Below are 25,854 nucleotides of genomic sequence, written 5' to 3' on the forward strand. Positions count from 1 at the left end.
TTTTAAAAGTAAAAGAGCTTCAATCTAATCAGATCCAAGCTTGAATTAGAGCACAAATTTTCTTCTTTTCCCTATAAAATGGAAGTAATATTGGCAATTATGTTTTCTTAGAGAAAGGACAACTGCTCTGAACTACATTACACAATGACACAACCTTCTCATCACTCCATAAACAAAAACTTGGGAGTGCAAAGAGATTGCATTAAATGTTAAGACTGTGCAAAGGTTAAGTTTCTCACAGTGGATGCTTAAGAAAGCCACAGCCAAACTTAGGAATCAAAATTTTTTTATTTATTGCTTGGTAGTACAAAAGTTTATATATAAACTATGTTGTTAAAAATACATCTGATATGCAAATTTAAGAAAGACTGACTAATATGGCAATATCCAGAGGACTACAAAATTGCAGAGTGTAGTGTTAAATGCAATAGACAGTTTCTAAATCTTCCCTCTTACTGAAGTAGTAATTGACAAATAAAATTTTTGCTCAGATTAGGTCTTAAATACCTTTTACACAAGTAAACAATTTTTTCCATAACCAACACATTTTCACTTATATTTTTCTACATACTTCCAATATAATTGAAATAGAAACTACTTTTAAATTAAGTAAAAAAATACGTATTTCTGTTTAAACTTTTACATGCTTTTGGCAAATTTACTTGCAGTACTAGCCCATCATTTATCAAAACAACATTATCAACAATTTTTTATAATATTTTTAAAGCTTATTTTTTAAGCTTTTGGAACATGTATAACTGTATATCTCCTTTCTAAAAACTATCTGAAACTGTTGGGTTTTGTCAAGTACTCCCTTTTCAGGAACATTTTATACCCATAGTTCTCAGTCCCTTGGAAACTGAAAGCTAGCTACTCTAATTACGGTCCTCTAGAAACACTAGCTCTTCATAAAAACAATCAAGTAAAGCTTGAAAAACAACAAAACAAAACAAAAATTTAAAGAAAAAAAAAATATTAAATGTATTCCTGAAACGTGAGCTTGGTGCTTACGATATCCTTCAATATGGAAGAAATTTCCTAAAACAGGCTTATTTATAGGCATAAGGAAACAAATTATTCAAGTTTCCAGTCCTGACCAAACACTTATTTTGCATTTTCAAGGACAGTTATCTCTAAAAATATCTGTTTTAGAAGGAACAATGCAGCATTTATTCATCTCAGGACTTGGGTGGGGGGTGCTTTTTCACTTCATTTTTTGTTGCAAATGCAGTCTGGATGACATGTACTGATAGGTCCAGTCATTATCTTGAGGATACACGTAGAAGTAAGATGAGCAGCAGCACATACTTTCAGCAGGAGTGAAATAAATTTGATGTTCCCTGACAAGACATGGGAGTCTCTAATATGAAAGCAAGAAGATTAATTTGTATCTTTATACACACTGATTGCTTAGAGTGCACAAAGTAACAAGAACCTGATTCTCAGATGTGAAGGAGAAACACAGTTTAGAGCACTCGGACTAAAAGGATTGGAAGTAACAATTTAAACAAAAATTTCAAACCAAGCTGATTTTCATTGAGCTTGTAAAGCAGGCTGTTACTTTATCGTTTCAGAATTATAGTGCAAACTCTACTAAAATGCATTACATTAGAGCTCATATTCTTAGGCACTCAAAACAAATGTTATTTTTCAGTTTCTATTATACAGCAATATTTGCTGAAGTATTGCAAAGGTTTCCCTCCCCCAAAACAAATAACAGGACAAAGCAGAGATCATAAGTAGACATAAAAATTAACATCACAAAACCATCACTGGTATTTCTAGGATTAAGTCACACTTAAAATATGAAGGGAGTTACAGTGCCTTAAGAGTTTGGTGCCAATCAAAACTGCTAACCTCAGTCCAATAAAGCCACTTTGAAGTACTTGAGTATATCCTCCATACATTTTTAATGCCAAATATTCCATATTCTTATCCAATGGTTGAAATATGTTGTCTTAGCTTAATAAGGAACCTGTGGGTAAGATCAAAAGAGAAATGCAAAACTATTAGGCATTCTTCAAATATGAGTGCACAGTTAAAAGAAAATGGGACAGCAATTGGCCTTGAAAAAAGTGACCTTTCCAAGAGCTCACACAACTGCACAGAAAAATATGTTCTTTCACCAAATGTTACATAGTAAGGAGGAAGCAGGAGGGGAATACGACAGTTTAATTTAATATCTGCATATAACTGAATCACTGTACTTTGAAGTGCCCTTCACAGAGTCCAAGGGGTTATATACTAAAGGCACACATGCAGATTTTGGCTGACAATTATTTCCTTGTGTGTTTTGCTTGGCTACGAACAGTTAGATTAAAAGAGCATTTTCATCTTCTGAAGGCTTCTCGTTTTTATCTTCAGCAAACAGTTGCCATTTCTGGAGGAGAAGAATAGAGGTCAAACATCCAGAGACCAGAGGGGTGAACATTGTTTATCCATAGGGTAAAATCCATGTAACTCATAACATTGAGCTCATCAAAAATGCCTAAGTATAAAAAAAAAAAAAGATTTGATGAGGCTTTCACCTTTACTGTCCAAAACCTATACAGTTTTCTGTTTTGTTTTCCAAGATGAAGCCCAACATTTTGTATGAGGTCCACACAGCTCAACAATATGCAAGTGTCTAAAGATTACTGGTGCAAAACATGGATACCACCACAGAACTTGTACATCTATTTATGGCCACCATGCCATAAATACATAGCCTTAAAAAGTATGCATCTGCTGGGAGTTTTCCGTTTTCTGAAAGTGCTAGCAGACAAGCCTCTTCTAAAAGTTGCACCTGAAAGAGAAGAAAAAAAATTCTAAAAATATGCCTAAATAGAAAAATTAGTTTTAGGATGAACAGGTCAATTCAAAAGTTAGCAGATGCTCTGAAATGGAAGAAAAAATAAAATACCACAATGACACATGAAGTGGTTATCGTGCATTGCAAGTTTAGCATGTGAAATCCTAAACTCAAAATTCAGCTGGAAAAGGAGGGACAAACACATGAACAAACAGACAAATCACAACACAGTGCAAAGCACACACAACTTTGGACACCAGGAAAGCAAAGCGTTACACAGCCTTGGTGTACCAGTACCTAAACCTTTATTTACCCAGTAGTTTACAATGGATGTGCAAGAGTTTAACTCAAAATTATTATTTCAACTATCAGCTGTATATCTACTGCTTTTCTATATGCCACTAGGACATTTTAAATGAACATAATTGATGAAATGAACACTGCTGAGAACACAGACCTTGGAGACATGGAGAAGACAACTACATATGATTCAGCCAGCACTTCAAGAAAATACTAATTACACATCAGTTTAGGGGAAAAAAACCCTGAACTTAAGAATAGCACTGAACATAAGCAACCAGGAATACTGTATCATTCAGGTACTGCCCAACTCAGGAATTCAGTCTCATACAGGAACTTCCAGAAACAGCAGTTAAAGTCAGGCCACAAAGCACAAATCTACTGCGTCAAAATGTCAGAACCAACCTTTTCTGGCAGCAGTTAAACACACATTTTTGCCTGCCTTCTTCCTCTGCATCTGAAGATCTGAGCCATATTCTCCAAAACTAGATGCTTTTTCTCATAAATTTATTTCCTGGCAGCAGAGATGTCTTAAATGCTGTTTATCTGTTTGGTTTCAGTCAATTAAGGTATAATCATTTATTAGAAGTCTGAAATAAGCGACTGAAACAAGGATCTAAATACTTACTACCTGTTTATATGTGTAGAGCTTTTCATGGCAGTGGACAAAAACTGACCTAGAACCATGCTAGGGAGCACCATCATAGTCTTTCAAGCAAGATCTGTTTATTTTTTGTAGTACACATCAAACAGGCCTGGCTAGTTTCCCAGATGATTTAGAAAATAGTTCTGCTGACTCTAAAGAACTTTACACGAGATTCTGGAGCCATTTCTCTACTATCAAAACATTTGTTTTCAGAAAGGGTAATATTTTAATCCTAAGGGATATTCTACAATAAAAAGCTGCCATAGATGGACATTTAAGTTTTTTATAGCTATACTATCATATCTCTTGAGAGAACATCTTATTTTTAGATTGAAGTAGTAATAGCTTAAATTTAGAGAAAAACAAGGCAAGTACAAGGAACAACTTTCTTATTTGGGAAAAAACAAATTAAAAGTAAACTACATTAATTTCAAAAGGCTTTTTCTTTTTTGAATCAAAGTTTACTGGAATTGACTTTATGTTCATATATGCCCCTTTCTTCATGTTTCTAATGTTTAAAGTTAACTAGTCTGCCTTTGAGGAAAAAATCGTGTAACAGTCTGATTATACTATCATTAGAGATCCAGAAAAGAAAAATGTAGTCAGAGAAGTAACAAAACAATCAGCTAGGCATGAAAATGCCAGTGAAGGAAGAGTAGTGCTCCTATTCCACTTAGCTAATACCAATTTTTAAAAAGGAAAGGCAGGAAAAAGGAACCATGCCAAGAAAAAAAAGTGCTGACCATCAGGAAAATTCTGAATAAGTAAATAAGAGTATAGTTTGTCTTTCACTGACATCTGTAGATCCTTTACAAATTGCAGAGCAGCAATGAGACAGCAGTCACTAAAAAGCTATCATTTGCCAAAAATTGCCACAGAACAAAAAGGAAAACAAAAATCCCCAACCAACCTTACAGGCCACCACCTACCTCTAAGGCAGTATTTACACTGCTTTGACAAGCGTTTGTCCAATCTGGTCTTAGAAATTTACAGCAAGGAAGATACAACAGCTTGATCCAGCTTCTTAGTGTTTGAAATCTGAACTACTCCTCCTTGCAAATTATCCCATTTACCTTCTTACCCACTAAGCAAAAAGAATAATTTATTTCCTTACCCTTCACAGATTTTTAAACATTTAGAAGCACACTACATCTCTTTATTCCTCTACAGTTCCAAAATCCGTGTACAATTTACTTATGAGGAACAGAGTTCAGATAAACACAGTCTTAGTTCAACAGTTGTAACTGCTGCCAGTAAAGGCTGGGGGGAAGCATCTTGTTGCATACCAGCTCTCTTCTTTGTCTTCCTTTCAAAATTCACACAATTACAGATTTTTGTCTTAGTGAATGAACAACAGGTATAAAGAAAAGGCCACATCTTACACCTTGGCCTGTTGGAATTTAACCTTAAGAAACTCAAGAGGGTTTTGGTCTTGTCACATTTTTAAGCAGACCTGATTTCCACTTGTGCATTTTCCTCATATTTGAAGTTACTGAGAGTATAGAACTGGACTAAGCTGATACAACATGACTCTCACTCAGCATACGGAGAGTTTGGCACTGAGTTCTTTGTTCATCTTCCTCAAATCCAGTGCCTTTACTCTGTCACACCAGAACCCCTTTCTTCCAAGGGTCAAGCTCTACACAAATGTGACTCAAAATACAAAGATCACCTTTCCCCTTCAGACTATCAATCAGTTCATCATCAGCTAGAAGCAAAGCATATTAATTAAAGGGTTTTTCCCCCCAACTGTTAAAAAAAAGAAAAAAAAGAAAAAGTAGACAACAGTGCATTCCAAAACCATGCCAGATACATTTTCACATGCTTCATGGGGTATCTCAAGCACTGAAGTTTAATGACTCACAATGAAGCCTCAACCTCCCGGCTTAGTAACCTACCATAGATCCCTGTGATATGAGCATTTTCATGTCTCTCCATTCTTATTAGCCAAATATCCACTGATCTATCAGGGAAGCATCTAGCAAGCAGTCACTTTATACAGGCACACAGCACAGGACAGCAAGCATAAGGAAGAAGCACTATAGTTATTCCAGTGAGGCAGCTGTAAGTTTCTTTTGGTTTGTTTCTTTTAGTTAATAAACATATTCATATAAATCTGAACCAAAAATTGATATGCAGATATTGGACCACTGATGCCACTTCCACAAAGTATTTATTTCAACATCCACTCTAAATACTAGGTCTAAATTAATGATTAGGTAAGGATTTGGTGGACAATTTAGCCTTCACCAAATTATCATTAACTGTGCAATCAAACTTAATTTTTGCAGACTTCTGTAAAAACTTTTGAAATTGGAAGATAAGTTTTTACACAGAAACGATTTAATTTCAACAAACATTTTCAACTTTGTTTCTCTTAAACTGATTCCCCTATTTCACAACATCCCACTTTCAATATTAGAACCCAATGTCTGATACCTGCAGTTTACTGTGAGCTTCTCCTCCCTTTCACCTCCTGTTTCACAGGCATGGCAGGTGATTCACTCGCTTCCTGCTTCACCGGCGTGCTCAGCATATCACCATTTATGCTCTCCACACCACTAAGAGACATCAGGCTTTTCCGTTCTTTGGAATTTGATTTGTGCTCCACTTTTGTGACTCTAAATCTAAGGTAAGTAAAAGAAAAAAATAGTTGTATTTCCCCAGAGATTAACTTGTATCATCCTCAGTACCAGTGTATGGACAGGAACACATTTTCAGTCCCAAGACCTAGACAGAGTAGACATCCACACGGACCCAGCTTCACTGCACTTCCACCCCCATTACCTGCATGCACTTTTACTACCCACTACTGCTGAATCACACTCTCTCAGGAAACAGTTTTAAAGTAAAATCCACAGATCACATACTACTTCTTAAACTGTAACTTTCTAAGGAAACTATAGTGTAAGCTAGGAAATAAAAATAATGATAAAGAATAATACAGTTTCTGTAGCTCACACTTACTTCAGAAATAATTTAGACATGTATTAGTGTGCAATCCTTATATCTTTTTGGCCAGTAACAAGAGAGCAATAGCTATGGATTTATGCCCACAGTAAATGCCCACCTATTTACATAATTCCAGGGGGAAAAGAAGTTAAATTTACTTCTTCCAAAATAACTTCAGCCTAATAGTAGAATGATTACAAAACACAATCAAGGATGCTATAAACAGAGTAGACTCAATGAATATCTGATCCAACATGGGCCACAGTAGCATCCCAAAGAAAAGTATACAAGAAAATGACCTGAGTCTTACCTTCCTACAGAAAGGACTGTAACTTCTCCCAGGCGACTTCTTCTGTGCTCTTTAGATTTGTGAGCTGGCTTTATAAAGTGCCACCGTTTGTGGCTACACCGACTACAAACATCCTTTTCTATCACTCCTCCAACAGTATGGAAGTGATGGCCTTTGCAGGTGTGTTTAAGTGGAGCAGCACCAGGTGACAAAGGAGACCCTGGACTCGTTGGACTCTCAGGAGAGCCAGGAGATAAAGGGCTGTAGGAAAAAGTATAAAGGAAATCTAAAGTCCTGTTTGTTAAAGAAGAAAAAATATAACCTTCACTTTTCTTTCTTTCTAGGTACTTTTTAAAAAAACTTAAAATGAATGATTTGTTGATTCCTTTTCTCTTCATGGTAGACATAGTTTGCCTCTTAGCAGTATTGAGGGAATATGCTCTTTTGTGAGTTCTTATAGATACTGTAACAATTTTGAACTACTTTCCCTATTTCTTCAAGTGTGATTTTAACCAGTACAACCACCAAAAGGCATTCAATAAAAACGTGCAATCAAATCAATCTAATCTGCTTCTAAAACAAGCAGATAGCTTAAGTATTTTGGACTTTGAAATCATCTTTAACACTGTCTTGCAACACCTAAAGCACGCAAGAGCTCAGTGCAGTGAAGGTGAAGTTACTGTAGTAGCACACCTTGGGAAAAAAAAAAGGGCATAACAGAAAGTTACATATCAGTAGCTTACTATGAAACTGGAAAGACCTACTAAATGTGGTTATTCTGGTCCTGATGATATTCAATGTTTTAAATAGTTGCTTGGGTAATGGAATAGAATAAATTTGCAGTCACCCATAGCAACTGTAGAGGTTAAAAAAATCCAGATGATCAGAGGAGAGCATGCATGTGAACACATTCACACATACACAAACATATTAAAAATTGGATGTATGGCAGTAACAACAACAAAATTTCAGTACTTTTACTTTTTTGGTACTCTTTTACCAAAACAAGAAAAATTTTAGAAACCCAGATTGGAAAGCAAGTAGACAGATAATTCTTAGAAAAAGGTGAGGACCACAAGCAGAAGGTGATTTATGATATTGGTGCTTAAAAAGGACAACTTTCACAGGGAAATAACAGGCATGTAAACTGTGAATCTAGTTACATTACTAAGCATTAATCATACCTCAGATGAAGTTTCCATCTAGTTTTAGAAATCTTATTTCAAGAAAAATACTAACAAACTGCAGAGACTCGTAAGGAGAACAGAAAGAACTAACTGAAGAAATAAGACATGCCATTAAGAGACTGGAGTTACTTGGATGCTTATTTTCAAAACAAAAATACTGACAGGAGACACTTAATGGTTTTCAAACAAGTAAGAGAATGCTATAAAGGAAATAAAATGTGCTCATCTAAAGTAAAGACAGGAACTAGAGGCTTTGACAGAAGTGCAGATTTCACTTAGCCATTACTATTGCTTTGATTAGGAAGCATTTCACAGTGCCCCAAACTCAGACAGAACTTCCATCTGAGCTACTAAAGTTTTAGGAGTTATCTGTTGGAAATTACATAAGTGCAAACCATGTTTTCCCTTCCCTTACTTTTGTATTTCAATTCACCACTGAAACAATATTCTAAAACACTCAAAATAATATCACACATCCCTACACAAAGATTGAATTAAAAATTCAAACAAATATTTCTACTGCACCACGGAAGTTGAAAAATAATCCCCACACTTGAAGATGAAAAAAATTGAACTTAGGAAAGGAGTCCAATAACAAAGCCTCTCACTGTTAAAACAGGATATAAGTGGTTGTATATTCCACTGTTTGTTTTACTAAAACTATATACTTCCACTTCTTTTATTAGCAGTATTACTTGAGCCTTCATCTTTTCTGCCTTGAATATGAACACAGAATCACATGAAGAGTATACAGAGGAATAAAGATATTATGTAAAGATACTTATGTGTGGATATAAGTACTTTTACACACATGATGCATCTGCATGTCAAGGGCTGGACTACTTTATATAATCCTCTAAATAGGTGTGTATTCAAACCAAATAAGAGGTAGGCCAAACAATGTATATTATTACCACACTAATAAAGAAAAAAAATAAACCCATAGGAGACAAAGAAAGATATGTCTGCTTTTAAGTTAGCATCCATACAAATTAAACAAGCACTGTCAGAGTAGCTTTGTACTATGCCAATCTGTAAGTAACTTCACCCTAAAATATTTGCAGCCTCTGTACATCTTTAGCCTAAGAAGCAATTTATCTGTGTTACAAAACTAGGACACAACCAGAAGAGCCAGTTATCAGCCCAAGGAATACATTAATACAGTCACCCAGTGACACCACAAGGAGATTAAAGTATCTTCTTAGCTGGTAACTGAGGAAATAAAACCCTTTGAAAGGCTACATTTTTAGTTGTCTCAGGAAGCATGCATTATAGATGAGTAATTACCTTTCAGGTTCAAAGACACTGCTATCTGCTACCATGGCCTTTAACACATCAGCATTTGCTGCAATGAGAAGAAATAGAATTCTTCAAAAGTGTACAGCTCTAACTTTAGAAATACAAACAGCAGAACTAAAGGTGCTCAAAGAAATTTCATATAATAGAAAGATGACTGCATTGTGTGTAATACCAAAAGAGCATGAAAGAAAAAAATGTTAATTCTATAGGACTGTCTTAACATGAGCTACTAAAATCACAGTTCGTACTGTACTCAAAGTTTTGCACCAATGCAGAACATACCATATAGCCACCTGCACAACACACCCAAGCAAGATCTCTGAAAATTTTAAAATATCCATTTCACCACAGGATCATCTTATATGTAACAAAGCAATGCAAGATTAAAAACACCACTTAAGTGAGCCTTACAAAATGCAAACTATCAGCTAAAAACTACCAATTGCTCACATATCTAAAAATACCAAAGCATATGGGGTACCTAATGCTAACCTTAGGGAAAACCACACAAGCTCAAAAGAGTTAAGGGGAAAAAACAAAATACAACAAGCCCAACCCTAAAAGACAGCTTTTCCAGAGGATTAGTCTTCACTCAGAAGCAGCAAAGGAATCCAGTGATTAAGAGAACTTCAATTTATGGAAGTGTAAAATTAAAAAGCTAAAGACTCATGCACTAGAAAAACATACAGTTTCCTGAATGTTTCTTCCAGTGGGCAAATACATTCTGAACTGACCAACTCTTCCATGGGCTACTTCAACATTTATTTTTAAATCATCTCTTTATCCTTTCTGCTACTCACAGTGCACGTGAAGATACCACGTTCAAAATTCAGTGTTAGCACTACTCTACCCTGTAGTCTCAATTATACAAATATACATTTTTTCAAGTCAAGTTTAACCTGGCCAAAGCAACCTTTAGCTTTTACTTCACAAAAGAAAAAGATGAACAACAACAACAAAAAAAAACAGTTAAAAAAAATTAAAATCAAACACTCAGATAATTAAAATATATAAAAAAAATGCATGAACCAAACTTACCATACTAAATAATGTTTAGGTAAACAATACAGTTTCCTATGTCATTTGAAGCTACTGCCTTCTGAAGGTAATCTCAAAGAGTTAAGCATATACAAAGCAGTTATTAAAAACACATGAACAATCCATACTTCAGAATATCTGAAAAAACATTTGTTACAGAACACCATCACAAAACTCAGCCTCAGTATCACAATACTATACCTTCATTTTTCATAATGTAGTTAACAATTTGTCCCACAGTGTCGCTATTCTCATGTATAGTGTCATTCATTTCTGTGCAAGGAAATAAATACATTGTCAGTATCATCTCAGCCTTCCAAATCAAGAACTGATTCATTTTAAAACAAATTTAAAACAAACAAACAAAAAAAGCCAAAATAAAACACACACCAGAAAAAGTTACATTTTAAAAGTTGTTACTTTTGAGAAAAAGTCGAGGAAACTTTTGAGTCCTTATGTGGGAAAAAACAAACACTATCTTACAGCACATAGAACCTAACACTGATCTAAGACATAAAAACCTCAGTATTTTCACAAGCATATGTCTAAATTCCTTCTCTAGCTTGTAGGGATAAACAAGAAAGCAACATTTCTAATAATAAACACAGGGAGGAATACACACAAACAAAAAAATCATTAAACTGTTTCAAGTGACTATTTTAAATATGTATATGTATGTAAATATGTAAATATCTTCTAATATAAGACAGATTCAGTTTAAGCTTTTCACCACAGCTACAAGGACATAACATTTAATTTTTTAATTAAAAAATATTCTCATATGACTACTGGAGCAAGAGATTTAAGAAAGAAACTTTAAGACTACACTTACAAGAATCTGTTGGACCCAATAACAATTCTGGAAGCTTGCCCAGAATAACTTTGGAAGGCAAAAACTGGGGAAAGAAACTGAGAGGCACTGCTCTGCCCTTCCCTAATAATCATTATGACAAGGTTTATAAAGGAAATAAATACTTAAGAAAAAACCCTAATCATAGGATTGAGGCAGGTTTGATAGGACAGACCCTAAATTTGTCTCTAAGTATTAAAATAGGAGCTCCCCCATCTCTGCACCCACCCTTCATCTGCATCCTAATACCTGCAACTTTGCAATGCAACTTACCCCCCCAAACTAAGACCTAAAAAGCTGTTCCCCTTTCATCACCATTCCCCTGGCTGTTACCACTCAGGTGAAGTGACAGATCAGACAGCCCAAAGGGCTGCGTACACCCCACAGGCAGTCACTGCTTAAGCAGATACCGAGGCATCATTACCCTACTGCAGGGCTCTGGTTACACAGACCCTCTGCAACCTGCACTCAGTATGGGCCTCCTGGCAGCAGGTATTTGGGAGAAAGAGGCCCAAAGTATTCACAAGTAATTTGACCCTTGTAGTTTCTCAGCCAAATGCTATAGTGGGTTACTGCAGCCCAAATGATAATACCCTTTTCTTGAGCTTTTTTTGTGTTGATATGTTGCAGTTTTTTTCAAGTGAAAGAAGATGGGAGTAAGGCACCGTTAAAAAAAAAGAGCGCAACTGAACAAACATTGGAACAAAAATAAGGGTATCTTTAAGAAAAAGACATAAGCACATACGTTACATAAAAATCAAATGAAGATGATTGGTTCAAAAGTTCAGTTTTAGGAAAGGGAAGATGAGAATGAGAGCACAACAGGAACAAATGAAAATTGCTGAAGATAAAAGATTTTTAGGCTTTGAAAGGCAGCTTTTTGTCACTCCTCAGATAGAATTACCTACAGTAGCACTTTGTTCTTGACAGCATGTGGAATGCAGAAAAGTAATCTGGCAACTCCAGTTGCAGCGTATAGTTGCAAAAAAAAAAACAAAAAAACAAAACAAACAAACAAAAAAAACCAACAACAAAACCAAACAAAAAACAACTGGATACTTTGATCCCTCTGAAAACTCTATATTGGTGTTAAAAAACTTGCATAGGAAATTGAAACACTCCTAGTTTTGACTGTCAAATATCAAATCTGACAGACACAATGTAATAAAAGTATTTCTTATTTTGATGTCAAATATAGACAGAGAAATATCCAAAGTGTCACAATTAATTATAGTAATTTCAATGTACCAAAATAAGAAGTCAAGTATTAGACTTGTTGATTACCTATTTTTTCATCAAGTTTTTCTTCTTCTACTTGCTCAGCCTCTGTTGTACACCGATATCCTTTTTTCTTAAGAACATGACAGATGAGGATCCCCAAGAGACCCATGATGAAGAAAACAGGAACCAAGGCAAAGGCAATGTACTCTAGGTGTTCAGGCTTGCCTTCATTGCCATCAGTTTTAGTTGACAAAGTAGTTGTCTGTAAGACAAGTTGTCTTGACAAAGCCTGGAGAAACTCTCCATTATCTACGTGAGCAAATAAACAGTTATTACTACACACAGTAAATCACTTCAGAGCATTTAGAAAATTAAAAGCACAGTCAAATCCCCATAGCATCAATGTCTTGTACCTTAAGGGGCAACACATATTGCACTGGCTGAGATACTCCCTCTTCATAAAACAACTACAATACACCTAACATACAAAAAAAACCCAGGATATTTCTTCAATATGACAGTGAAGAACAAACAATATTCTAGGTTTGCAATCTCAACAACAGGACTCCTGTATTTCACAGAACACCACCACCACTGCTACTGTTCCCATCAGTGAGAAAAACACTGTACAATCCCTCAGGTCTTAAGTTCAATATATATACAAGTTAACACTCTAAGACTGCAATTGTTTTACATTACAAGGAAACATTACACAGGACAGGTTAATGGACACAATCATCTAACTGAGAAGGATTCTCTTATATACCATGTATCTGCTTTCTAAGAATATGTAATTCATGTTTTAATCACCATTGGATTTATTTTCGGCCACCCATCAAGTAGCAACAGCTACAAAAGTCCTCAACTTCATCACACAAAACAACCTCGCCTGTTTCTCAGACAGGAGAAAATCCATCACATCAGAGAGGTATTTTGATGACTACAACATCTCAGAATCTAAGAAATCGTTGAAATAATTTACAACACAAGCTCAGAAAGCTACTAATAAATCAGCATCATTCATGGTCAAATATAAGAAAAAATATGCAGATATGCTGGATTCTGCAGCACACTATCCATTTTAAGAATGAATGGGAAAGGCTGACTACACTATTTCTAACCTACAACCAGGAGGAAGGACAAATCAGAGGGACCACAAAATGTATCTCCAACCCAACTTTTTAGGTTTTCTCTCTCTCTTTGTAGCAAGAGTGGCACGCATTGCCCAAATAAACAACATCCCATGACATTCCTCTATAACTACAGTGTGTAATTCCCACTTCAAACCTAGAGAGCAAGTGGGCTTTACAGCCTGGCTAAAGGCCCATGCTGCAGGCTCTCCAAGCTGTGGTTCTTCATTATAGTTGCTCCAAACACAAAGTGGCTTTAGGAGGTCCTCTGCTGTACCCCACCAGACAGACATGACCCTGAGAACCATTTTAAACTGGATTATTGAGATGACCACAGTTTAAGAAAAAATGCCTCAAAGTCTTCAGCTTTTAAGCTGTCGTTTTACTGACTCAGTATGACCTGTGGTGTGCTCCATCAAGACACTGAGTAAGCTGAAGTGAGAGAACAAGCACCCACAAGCAGGGATGAATACAACTGGAACAGATTTTTCTGAAATAGCTGTACTAACACAGATCCATAAGTCTGTGTATGCATAAGTATGCACCAAAAACAAGGGTAGGAGGATTAATTACATATCAAAAAAAAAAGAGGCTTTTTAAATCATCTGCTTGAAACCTCATCAACTTACAGAGACACTGAAAGCCTATATATAAGTTAAAATACAAAACCAATTCACAAAGCTGCATATAATCAACAGAACACTTATACAGAGGAAATGGAAAAATGGATCCCAAGTGCTACTAGGTGCTGACAGCAAAGAAAAAAAAAACTATATAAACTTGAGCCAGTCTCAAGTTCACAAGTAACTCCAGTGACAGAGCTACACTGCATTCTCAGGACAGATATCCCCAGCCTACCTCTATCGCCTTTAAATGCCTGCATGGTAAGAACCATAGTTTGGATTTCTTTGCTTTCTGCTTCTTTTTCTACCTACATAGCCTCTTTCATCATTTAGTTTAGTACTTCTACCTGTGAACTGCCACTTGAAACACCAGTGAGAAAACCTGATTGACTGCAATCTAATCTGCAGTCAAAAGGCTAAGACAATCTAGACAGATGCAACCTACACAAGTAACAGGGAAATAAAAAATAAATAAATGGCAGGCCTGTGTCTGTACTGGCATTTTATTTCCTGACAGAAGGATGTTGAAAAACTCAAAGTTTACCAACTGAATACTCTGTAGCATAGGTCAGTCCACTAATCGGATTGAGATTTAAAGAGCTTTTGAAATAGGCAGGAAAACATACTAACAGTATTTTTCCATTTAAAAATGTGTTACCATAGATACTCCAACATCCCAGCCTATAGTGGGAAGGCTGTGATTTTTCTTCAGTTGTCTGACACTAATTCTCCCATTAAAATTCAACAAGATACAAAATCTTTGCAAGGTATTTTGCTTGTTACTAGCAAAACATTAAATCAGTTATGGTTCTATATAAACACAATTTACACATCATCTATAAACTGCTTGATCCCATGTATATTATGTTCAGAGATGTAGAAATTCACTAAGGGCAAATCAAAAATATCCCCAAAGCAGTTAATTAGCTGGCTCAAATACTTGGTGTTGAGTAACCTTACAAGTAGAGGGAATGTCATAATTTTCATTATCGAACACCATACACGTAACAAGAAGTCTCAAAAACCTCTGCAGTGATGCCAAGATGCAAAACTCAGGCTTGCCTTGCTAATGAGCAGTGTATTCTATGTCCCAAATAACAGCAGTTTCATTCTCTGTACAGTCCCTATTCTTTCCTAGAGGCCTATTATGCTTATTAACCGAGTGCTGATAGTCTGTCTCATTCTCATGATGTATGATGTTGCTACACAATAGCTTTTACTGAAAAGTTCAGGCCACAGAAATCTTCCTTGATTCAAGTCAATTCATACAGAAATTCATTTGCTTTGGGTATTTTGCTGTCCTGACATTTTTCTATACCTGTTATCAAATACCAGCCTACATATAAAAATTACTTGGCAATGTTATCTAAACAAAAATACTCAGGAGCAATATTCTGCACAATTAAAGTGATCCTTAAGCTGCAGATGACAGATTGCATTTGTGCTGCTTATTCAGATCCCACATACTCACTTACTTAAAATTTAATGTTAGGTATTGAACTTGAATATCGCCAGCCCGCCCTTAATCCTTACCAAAAAAAAAAAAAAAAAAAAAAAATAAGGACAGTCAGCTTCAGACTAGTCTTTTTTACTGGTTCAAATCATTACTACTCTAACACAATGTTTTTCCACCTCAGGAATGGCTAAAGAAAATTTTACAACACCTTTAGGAAACAATATAGGAGGAAAGTTTGGCACGTTAATGAAAAAACGTCAGCCTTCACTAAACTGCAACTTTTACATGGCCTAGAGATATTTATTAACAGTTAAGCATTGTATAACCATATTAGGAAAATATAACTACTAACAAACTCCAATATTACAATGTCTTGAAGGCTGTGAGAGGAATGAAGCTGGAGCAACAACGTAAGCAAAGGTAACAAACTTCCTTTTCCCTTCTAAGCCCACAGAAGACAGAGATGGGAGCACCTGAGAGTTCATCTCACTGTCAAAAGCAGGATTAACTGTACCTAGAAACTATCTGCCAAGCATGGCTAAACATTCTGACCCTCAGTACTTTCCCTCCATATCTGTTTTCTTTCTTACTGTAAACATAGGGTCAGAACAATTCCTCCTTTAGTATCTACTACCACAGTATCCGATTCTCCCTGCACAGTTAAGAGAACTCCTTCCTTGGTTTTAGGTCCAGGCACTTGAAAAGATTTCATAGTTGATGTGGTCACTAGGAGGGACCTCCCCAGTGTGAGCCCAAGTTGTCTGAAAGCTTTGCCTTTAGTATTGATCTAAACAAACAATTCTCAAACTTTTCATAAAGCACATGAGAAATCACGAGAAATATTTAATATTGCTTAAAGGACTCAGATGGTTGAAAAATAAATCCTTTTGTAACCAGATCAAACTGTTCAGTTGCTATATAAGCAATATAAAAATAATCATTAAAATAACGCAATAGATTTTTGTAAATATCCTGTACTACACTTCAGCACCATCTACAACTGGCCGATTACTTCAAGCACATCCCAGCTGGTTTTGTATTGTTTAATATACAGAAAGTAGCACATAAACAATGATGTAATCTTTTATCTGTTTGACAAAGAATTCTATTTGGTTACTCTGGATTTTGCCCATGACACCCATGACATTTGTTTCTTATGGCATGCCTTTTAAATAAGTTTGTTTACATTTTATTAATTTGATTGTTCTAGCAATCTGCCAGCTAAAAATAAGTACATACATCATCACTATCTTCTCCATAACATTTAAAGAGATACATGATCCTATTTCATGCTTTCAGGCACGACAATGCCATGTTGGTATCAATCTCACAGTACACTGAAACCAACTATTGTTGGCCTTAATTAATATTAGAAGAAATTAAACACAATCCATGTACGTAACCTATTTAAGTACAGGATAAATGAAATATTCAGACATGGCATATGATCTGTTCAAACAGCTCAGCTAAGCCCAGCTGGAAAACATGTCTCAGTAGCAACCTTCAGAGTTAGACAAAGTATGGCTTGTTTGGGTGGGTCTTTTTTGGTTTGTTTTTCTTTTTTTTCTTTCATACCTGAATCACTTCTAGTTCAATTCCCTGTGCAGAACTACAGACTGTGTAAGGGACATAATCAAAGGGCTGCTTAAGCTGGCAATGCCACAGGGAGGAATGGTCAGACAGATGTGACCTCAGTACACCCTGCAAAGCAAAGACACCTGGTGACCACACCTGATGCTTCACCCACTCCTGGCTCTAGGGGAAGTATACTTGAAATTGCAACACCAAGCCTGACATCTCAGGTGCACGGATGTATAGTATATGGTTTAATTTAAAGCACTCATTTTAAGTCTCATTTAAAGTGAAACTTTTATTCTAAAACTACACACTTTTAAATTCAGGCATAAAAATGACAAATAACAAACAAACAAAAACAAAATACACAACCCCAGTGTGTTCATTAGCTCAATTTCCTAAATGAACACTAAATACCTCACTCTCAAGAACAAGAAAACTAACTTCAAAAACTTTCTGAAGTAACAGAGTTTTAATGAAATTAATTGATTGCCAAAATTGGCCAGCTTATGTCCCTTGCCATGTCAAAAGTGGTGAATATTTTCTAAAAGAAAGAAGCTTTAGATCAGGTGTTTATTTTCATTCAGTACATTTAACTTACTCAGATGAAGCATTCTGCTAAAGATGCTGCTGAGGTTTCTGTTATCAAAGTCCAACTTCATTTTTTAGATTCTTAATTCAAGTGCTTAGCAGTGAATTTGTTCAGACCTCCGATGGTAATTAGCTACCATCTTTAGTTATTTTATTAACTTTATTTTATTGACAGTCAATTTAGCCAGAACAGTTTGCTGCAACTTCAAACTCAATATACTTTTAAAAAGTTCAATTATTTAAATAGTATTTCTCTATTCTGGACACTACAGTCAAATTGCATAGCTAAGCAGATGAAATAACAAGCAATTACAACCACAAGAAAAATATGTCACTGCCCAAAGTATTTAGGAACTGTTTGGGCTTCTCTGCCTTCCTAGTAAGATGGTAGCTACAGAAGAGGACAGTAAACTAGAAATGGTAGCAAAGGTTAAAAACAACAACAACAACAACAACAACAAAAAAACCCAAAATCATTATTTTCTAGAGGAAAACACTCCTAAGTGAAGAAAACCTGTTCCTACAATTTGCTTCATCTATTGTTCAAGGAAATTGTACTTTAGGGAATATGCATAAATGGAATAACAAAGGAAAACCACCTATCAACAAAGAGGAACATTCAACAAGTTTGTGAGTTCCGTTTTACTTCTAGCTTCCTTGTAGTAATCAGAACCTACAACCAGAAGCAAAGTAATCAGGAAGTCTAATGAGAAAAAGGAAGCCACACGATGAAAGAACATACTGACAACTAATAGGAGTACTGACAATTGCCTTAGAGGTTAAGCAAGGTTAAGGTCTACTGTTATGAACAGACCTCCAAACATACATTACATTTGTCAACAGCAGTACCTCAAAGTGTGCAGATGATCAACTATGTTTCTTAAAAACTCATTCTAACTGCACCTACTTTGAGAACACTAACAATAAGATGGATGACCTACCCATTCCAAGGATGACCTACCTGAAACTAAAACGTAAGAGCATCTTTACTACCCAACATCATGTTCAAAACCATAGAATTGCCATTCTCTCATAGTACCTCAAGCTGGAGCCTGCTGTAAGCCCTTAGAGACCAAGTCTTGGGCTCACTGTAGTGATCACAAAAACTGTGACTGTGAGCAAATTTCACAATAGGCCTCCTGGCAAAGAAAGCTTTCTACTCCAAGAGATGAGTTCTTTCCTAAGCCCTATTTATTTCTAACATGTCCAGAAAGCCTGGGGACTCAGAGAGGAGATACCTCCAATGTAAAGATTGGTCTTATAAGCAGCAAACAAAGTATAGTTAAAAGCATTACTGTATAATGCACACAACTCTCAACAATTTCACACCTTCGCAGTTTCTACACTCCCAGATGGAGCTTGTTAGGAACCAAAAAAGGAAGAACAAACCTAATAAATCATCTTGCTGGTTCAAACAATCACACCATGAAGGCATCTGGCATCATTAAGAATTCATTGCAAAAAACTCAAAAGGAAAACTTGGAATATGAAGGGCAGTAACAGAGGCTCTCTTCATTCCTTGTGTGTGACACAATATCAGGTTGGTAATTCTCTGGAAACGTATACAGAGACAAATGCTCATGTTTCACTGTTTACCAGTGTTAAAATTGCTGTGCTTATGGTATAATTGCTTTGGTTGCTACTTGAGCACCACATAGCTCCTACTGCAAAAATACTCAGAACTGATGCTTTTCATTTGCATTTCTGCTGGAAAAATATTCCTCAGCTTTCAAATAAAATATGCTCTGCATGCATGCATTTAATAGAGCACACTTCACCAGTCTGGCTGTTTAAAATAATAAAATTTAAAAATGCTTCCTGTACACACTAAATATTCAAAAGTATTCTGTATGACCTAGCAAGCAGCATTAAATCAGTACTACCAAACATATCATATCAATGAATGTATGCAAAATAACACCCACACTTGTTTAGATGAGTCAAATATCAATTTTAATGAAATGCAGTATATCTCCTGTGTGAAAATACAGCAAATAAACTAACAGAAAGCATTGGATAAGCTCAGAGGAAGGAGAAAAAGAGGTCCTATTCTATTCCTTCATAGCTTTTGTATTTCCTGCTAGACTTGCTGACTTTTAGCTCTAATAACCACAGAATAATAGAATGCCAGGATGCAAGTGACCTTAAGAATCATATGGTCCAACCTTTCTAAGTAGGAACAGAATTTAGCTTAGACAGCCCAGTAATTTGCCAAGCGGAGTCCTAAAAGTGTCCAGTGTTGTTTTATTCATCTAGATATACCAGATTAAATTACTCCCATTAACAAATCCTAACAATGTACATAGCATAATAACAGTGCTACAGCATAACTCCCTTCAGCTCAATAAAGCAATCCTCAGTGTAAACAGCTGGAAAAAAATCAGTACAGTCCTATGTATACACATTCTTTGGTTTACTCAAACATGTCACCTTTTCTTCAAGATGCCACTAGTAGGTAAAATGTGTAATAATCTCAACATGTAGTAAAATCTAGTAATATGCCAAAGTAACAACCATCAACGAACAAATTTTTTTGTCTGTTAGAAAATATTTTACACTACAGCAGCTGAGAAGAGAGAAAAAGATCATCATGATCAGTAAGAAAAATTCATAATTCCTCTCCTCTTTAGCATACAAAAAAAAGGAAAAAAAAAACCAAAACAAAACCACAACTAGGGCTTCAGAACAGACTAGCTGCCGTAGGCACAAATTTGAAATTCAAGATGCTTAACTCTTTCAGTGAAATCGATTAGCTAGGGGGGGAAATAAAAAGGTCCAATAATGCTGGTATCTTCAGGAGCATTTCAGTGGCCCCAGTTGTGCCAAGAGTACTGATTGCTTTCTGCTCTCCTGAAGAGAAGGATGGAACGGATGGCAAGTCTTCCATCCTTCTTATTTTCAGAAAAGTAGCAGCACATAAGAGATACTTCAATCCTTTCTGACCAAGCTGGCCTGCACCAAGTGATACCTATAGAAGTACAAAACTAAGTATGGAAAGACTAGAAACAGTCATTGCTTAACTTTATGCTAGTAAGAATGCCCATGTTAACCATTTACACTAAGTTTGAAGTTTATTCTCAAGCTAGCACACTCTTACTAGTTACAGAAAGTTAACAGAGATGACCAAGCTGAAATTCAGCACAGGGAAAACCAAGTATCTACTTTAACAAAAATGCCTGAAATGCACAGACAACACACACACACAAAAAAAAATCACTTCAGACTACACACGCAACAAAATCAGCTTCACTTTGAGATTATTTGTACCATAACATTTCAGGTTAGACATAAACAACGAAAATGTCATTTTAGGCCTGCACCAACGTGAGTGTTCTTCAGAGATCTCTCTTCTGAGAGTTCCACTTCACTGAATTTTCAAGACTGAACGGAAAGTTTAACCTCTCGGCAGACGCTGAAGTAGAAGCAATTCTCTGATGCATTTCTACCTCAGAAGCCATCCCATACCAGCTTATAGTGAAATCACCTACGGGACCCGAGTCTGTACAGCTCATTCGGGTTATTTCTTTCTCCCCTCAACTCATGGCCATACGTGACTAAATTAACAGTCCGGGGCGGCAGCTGTCGCGACATGAAGAACCGTTTTGCCGCTGAAGGAACGAGCACAGGGAATGTGGGCAGCGCCGATCCCCCCTGCCCGCCTGAGCGGGTCCCGGGACCCTGCCGGACCCCCACCCTGATCGCCCCCTCCGCGCTGGCACCTCCGCTGGCAGCCGCTCCCCCCGCGGAGCTTTCAGGGGCCGGGGCACAGGGGGAACACGACCCTATCTATCCCGTTACTCTCCAGCGGGCCGCGGCGTAGGGACCCCCTCAAACGCCCGGTACCGCGAGTTACCCGCTTCAGCCCCAGGGCGATGCTGCGGGGAGAAGGGCGGGGGTAGGGGGTAGGCTCCTGGGGGAGAAGCAGCGGGGTCAGCCGGGCGGTCCGCACCCCCGCAGAGGTCACAGTGGGCGGGAGGAGCCCGCGGGGAGGCTCAGGGGCCGCCGGCGGGATGCGAGGGGGTCCCAGCTTGAAGCTTCCCCCTCCCACCCGCAGTGAAGCACCGAGGCCGCGGCAACCCACCGGGAGCGGAGTGGTTTCCCGGCCAGGCAGCCGTCGGGCCCAGCGAGGAAGCAGTCGGCAGGATCCCGCCCGTCGCTGCCGGAGCCATTCCCAGTGCCTCACCCGCACTGCCTCCGCGTTGGCACCCGCGACACCACCTCCTCCACCACCACCCTGCCCGGCCCGGCCCAGCCCACAGGCGGCGGGACGCGCCCTTCCCGCACGGCGCGTGCGCGAAGCCGCCGTTCCGGGGCCGGGGCGGAGCTGCGCCCTTGCGTCCCTCCCGCTGTGGGTTGGAGGGTACCGGGTGAGTGTGAGAGGAAAACAGCTGCCCGGTGGGTGCTTCGCGGCGGCTGGAAGGCCCGGCGAAGGATTTTTATTTTATTTTTTATTTATACGCCTGTGAGAATGTTTGGGACGTTACCCCTCACCCCCCACCCTCAGAAGCAGTTTAATATTGCAGCTGCGAGACGCGGTTTTCTGAGCCCTCTTCCCAGCCCCCGCAGCTCGGGAAGCGCAGTACTGAGGTAAGATGGAGACATCGTGTCCCAGAGGATCTGGGGTAGGCTGAGCTGGCTGTTTGCCCCGTTTCCAGGGACTGCAGAGTCTTGTGGAAGTGTCAGGCACCACTATGGCATTCGTAAGCGACCACAAACTTCATTGTGACTTGTGCACAGGAACATTGCTCATGGGAGTCCTATTACCTCTTCCCCCCAAGAGGCCTCAGATTCATCCCTTTTATCCGTAGTTGTTCACAGGTGAACTCTAACCGAGGTTTACCCTCTGGTAAACCACGTCCCCTGCTTACACCTTGGCATGCTCTGTGTTTCAGCATCTGCAGCTGGGCTTCCCTACTGATGTGGTGTGAAAGTTCTATCAAGGCAGAAGCAATTATAATTTCTCTTTAGTTCTAAATATATTACTCTAAATTATTCTAATCTAAAGAATGTATTTACTTGCTTTTGCTTCTTCTAAATACCTAAACAAAACACACATTTAATTTAAGAAACAGTATTGCCATACAGACAGAAACATTCTTGAATTATTTTTTCATTCAGTACCAGTGCTGTGTGCAGAAATACCTTTATCAGCCACTGACTAGAGCTATCCACAGGTAGGTTCAGTACACCAGACTTCTACCTTACTGTCTGGACAATTGGCCTACCTGGCATCTCACAACCCTCCCTTCCAGCCTTCTTTTCTGATAACGAAAATATGCATAAAATTATGTCCTCAAAAATTGTACATCAGTGTCATTTGTGCACTTGGGAAATATAAAGCACTATGGAAATAAAGTTTTAACCTTTTTCCTCTTGTGCTTGAGTGTCAGTTCTATTTGTGGTACAAACTGTAGCGACCATTCTTTCTTTCTTTTTTTTTCTTTCACGTTTAAAAAGATCAGGATTATTTAGTATCTGAGAACATGGACAAACAAAAAGTAAAAATCAGTCTTTTATCCTTTTGGGCAGAAGAGAAAAAGATCATTCCAGGGAATAAGCATTTTCTGAATCCGGTGCCAGAGTACTATTGATTGTTTAGATACTTGTTTACATTTACATTTTTAGCATCTATTAGTATCTCTTGGCTTTCCTTCACCCAAGTTGTATCAGCACTGTCTCTTAAATTTTTATTTCATCTTTTATTGAGGGTTGGGTTCTGTGTCAGCTGCACTCAGTATCATAAAGGAGACAGATTCTCTGAGAGGGAGGGAATCCCTTTCTCTGGTTAAGCCTAGCACTGCAGTCCCCACTTCTTCAGTAACTGCAATATTCAGGAGAATTTTTCTAACTAAATCTGACTCCATGAAACAAACTCTCTAGGGGCAGGCTTTATTTTAGAGTCTCCCTCCGGCTTCAGAAAGACCCTACTGCTTTAAAAAAAAAGAAAAAAAAAATCTGTTCAATGATTAATTTGGGTTTACAATAGAAGAAATGTGTCAGCACAATTTCTGGGACAGTAATTTCCTTGCCCTTCTTCACGCACTGCAACAAACATCCCTGGGCACAGGGGAACTCTTAAACCAGCTTTGCCACTAGGAGGTCTGTGAAACCACATGCCATCTTTTATAGAGTATAATAAACCTCAATCAAACCAACATAAACCGTAAGGTATCCTTAACAGACTCAAAAACTAGGTTGCAGTTAGGTTTAGTTGACCCAGTCTGACAGGTTTTTTCCTTAAGATTTATAAATTCTATCTTCAGTTTATCTCAAAACCAAACTTGATTGTCTTATTTTGTACTTTGTGCATGCCCTTTGATGAGCTTAGGTTTTGCCTATTTTTTTATGGGATTTTTAAATTTTTTTTTTTTTATGTATTTGTGCTTTTCCTTTGGATGTTATCATTACTGTTATGGAAATCTGGAGAATATATGCCTTTTCTATAACTAATAGAAATAGAACTAATAGACCCCTATAACTAAGAGGCAAGTAGGTTTTGCTTGGTATGGTATTTCTCTGTTATTTTAATTTCAGTTACACATTAACATATGTACTATTCAGAGTCTGTCCTATTAGTTAATTTACCTAAATGTTTGTTTGTTGTTTCATTTTTTACTTTCTATGTTGGAAAACTTTTTCTGGGTTTCATTTTTACTGGTAGGAATATCAGGACAGGACAGACAACTAGCTATCCTTATTGTAAATCCTATGGAAAGAAAAAACATTGGCATCAGTACATAGTGGACAGAGAGCCATTGCTGTCACACCTGAAGCACCTTGATCTCAAGCTTCAAAATAAAGGAGGCATTTGCTTCTGACACTGTAAATGTTGTATCATCAGGCCTCTGAATATCATAAGGAGATGCTTTATGCTGAACTTCAAAATCTTTGATCAAGATGCCACAACTGATCAAGTTCCACAACTGATTATATATATAAAACCTCAACTGGATGTGTACACAAATATTTCAGTGTAAAGCTGGCCAACACTGGCACTAATAAAGGCTGAACACATGTAATTCCCTTTGATATTAAAACGGTACAGAATTCCACACCATCTCCTTGTTCAATTTTATTTCTTACTAGAATTACTGTTAAGATGTGTGCTTCTTTTTTACCTAAGTGTTCTTCCTAAAGGAGTTCTTTGCGTGTATAAGCTATAAATTCAAGGCAAGAATACTTCAAAAACATTTTTAAAGCTGCATCCAAATGCCAGCACCATTTAAAATGGTCATATACATCAAATAAGCACTCTGCTAGGAGTAACACACCTGAGAGTGGTTTACCTCACAGATCAGATTGAGTGAAATAATAATGTAGAACTTCAGGAGCTGGGGTGATGAGGAAGAAAAAAACAATTTGACAAGTAAGATATTAGGTTCCTATAAAACTCTGATATAATTATTGATTTTCTGACATACTTTTTTTTTCTTATTATGCATTCATAAGCTCAATTCCTTATTCACAAACAGGCATTACAATTTTCTGTAGGACTGAGACCACTTCTTAGTATGCATACCTTAAATCTGAAGACTAGGAAATCTGTATTTGTTTATGGCAAATTATGTATTAAAAATAAAATGTATTGATCCAGACAGTAGAAAATACCTTGGTGTACTGGTTTTCACCATGTGGTGTTTACCTACCTACAGGAGATAAACCACAACACTTGGAATCGATACCTCTAGCACAAAGCAGCTGTACTCATCAAACCTCTAGCCAAGAAAAAAGAACATTCCCATCAAACTAAAAGCTAAATGCCTCATTGTTATTTTCCATTTTGCCTAGCGTGCAGCTGTTTCTGCTGATGAAAGTAAATGTATTTCTGAAAGTTACTGTCTTACTCAGAGAACTCTCTCAAGCCTAAAAAGGAGCTGCAAGGAAAACAATTCTCTAAAATTCTAAA

At 37.3% G+C, this 25,854-nt stretch overlaps 1 protein-coding gene across 1 annotated transcript; it reads right to left on the bottom strand.

Moving 5' to 3' along the window:
- Positions 1-731: 731 nt before the first annotated feature.
- RELL1 (RELT like 1) lies at positions 732-22,196 on the bottom strand. The gene is made up of 7 exons (XM_030449541.1): positions 22,030-22,196; positions 12,637-12,882; positions 10,704-10,775; positions 9,453-9,510; positions 7,000-7,239; positions 6,177-6,364; positions 732-2,785 (listed from the first exon to the last, which is right to left on the bottom strand). The coding sequence occupies exons 1-6, from the start codon at positions 22,115-22,117 to the stop codon at positions 6,184-6,186; spliced, it is 885 nt and encodes a 294-aa protein (XP_030305401.1). The 5' UTR covers positions 22,118-22,196; the 3' UTR covers positions 732-2,785; positions 6,177-6,183.
- Between the last annotated feature and the right edge of the window lie 3,658 nt (positions 22,197-25,854).

Source organism: Calypte anna, chromosome 4A (assembly GCF_003957555.1).
Source record: "Calypte anna isolate BGI_N300 chromosome 4A, bCalAnn1_v1.p, whole genome shotgun sequence".
In the NCBI taxonomy this organism is placed as follows: Eukaryota; Metazoa; Chordata; class Aves; order Apodiformes; family Trochilidae; genus Calypte; species Calypte anna.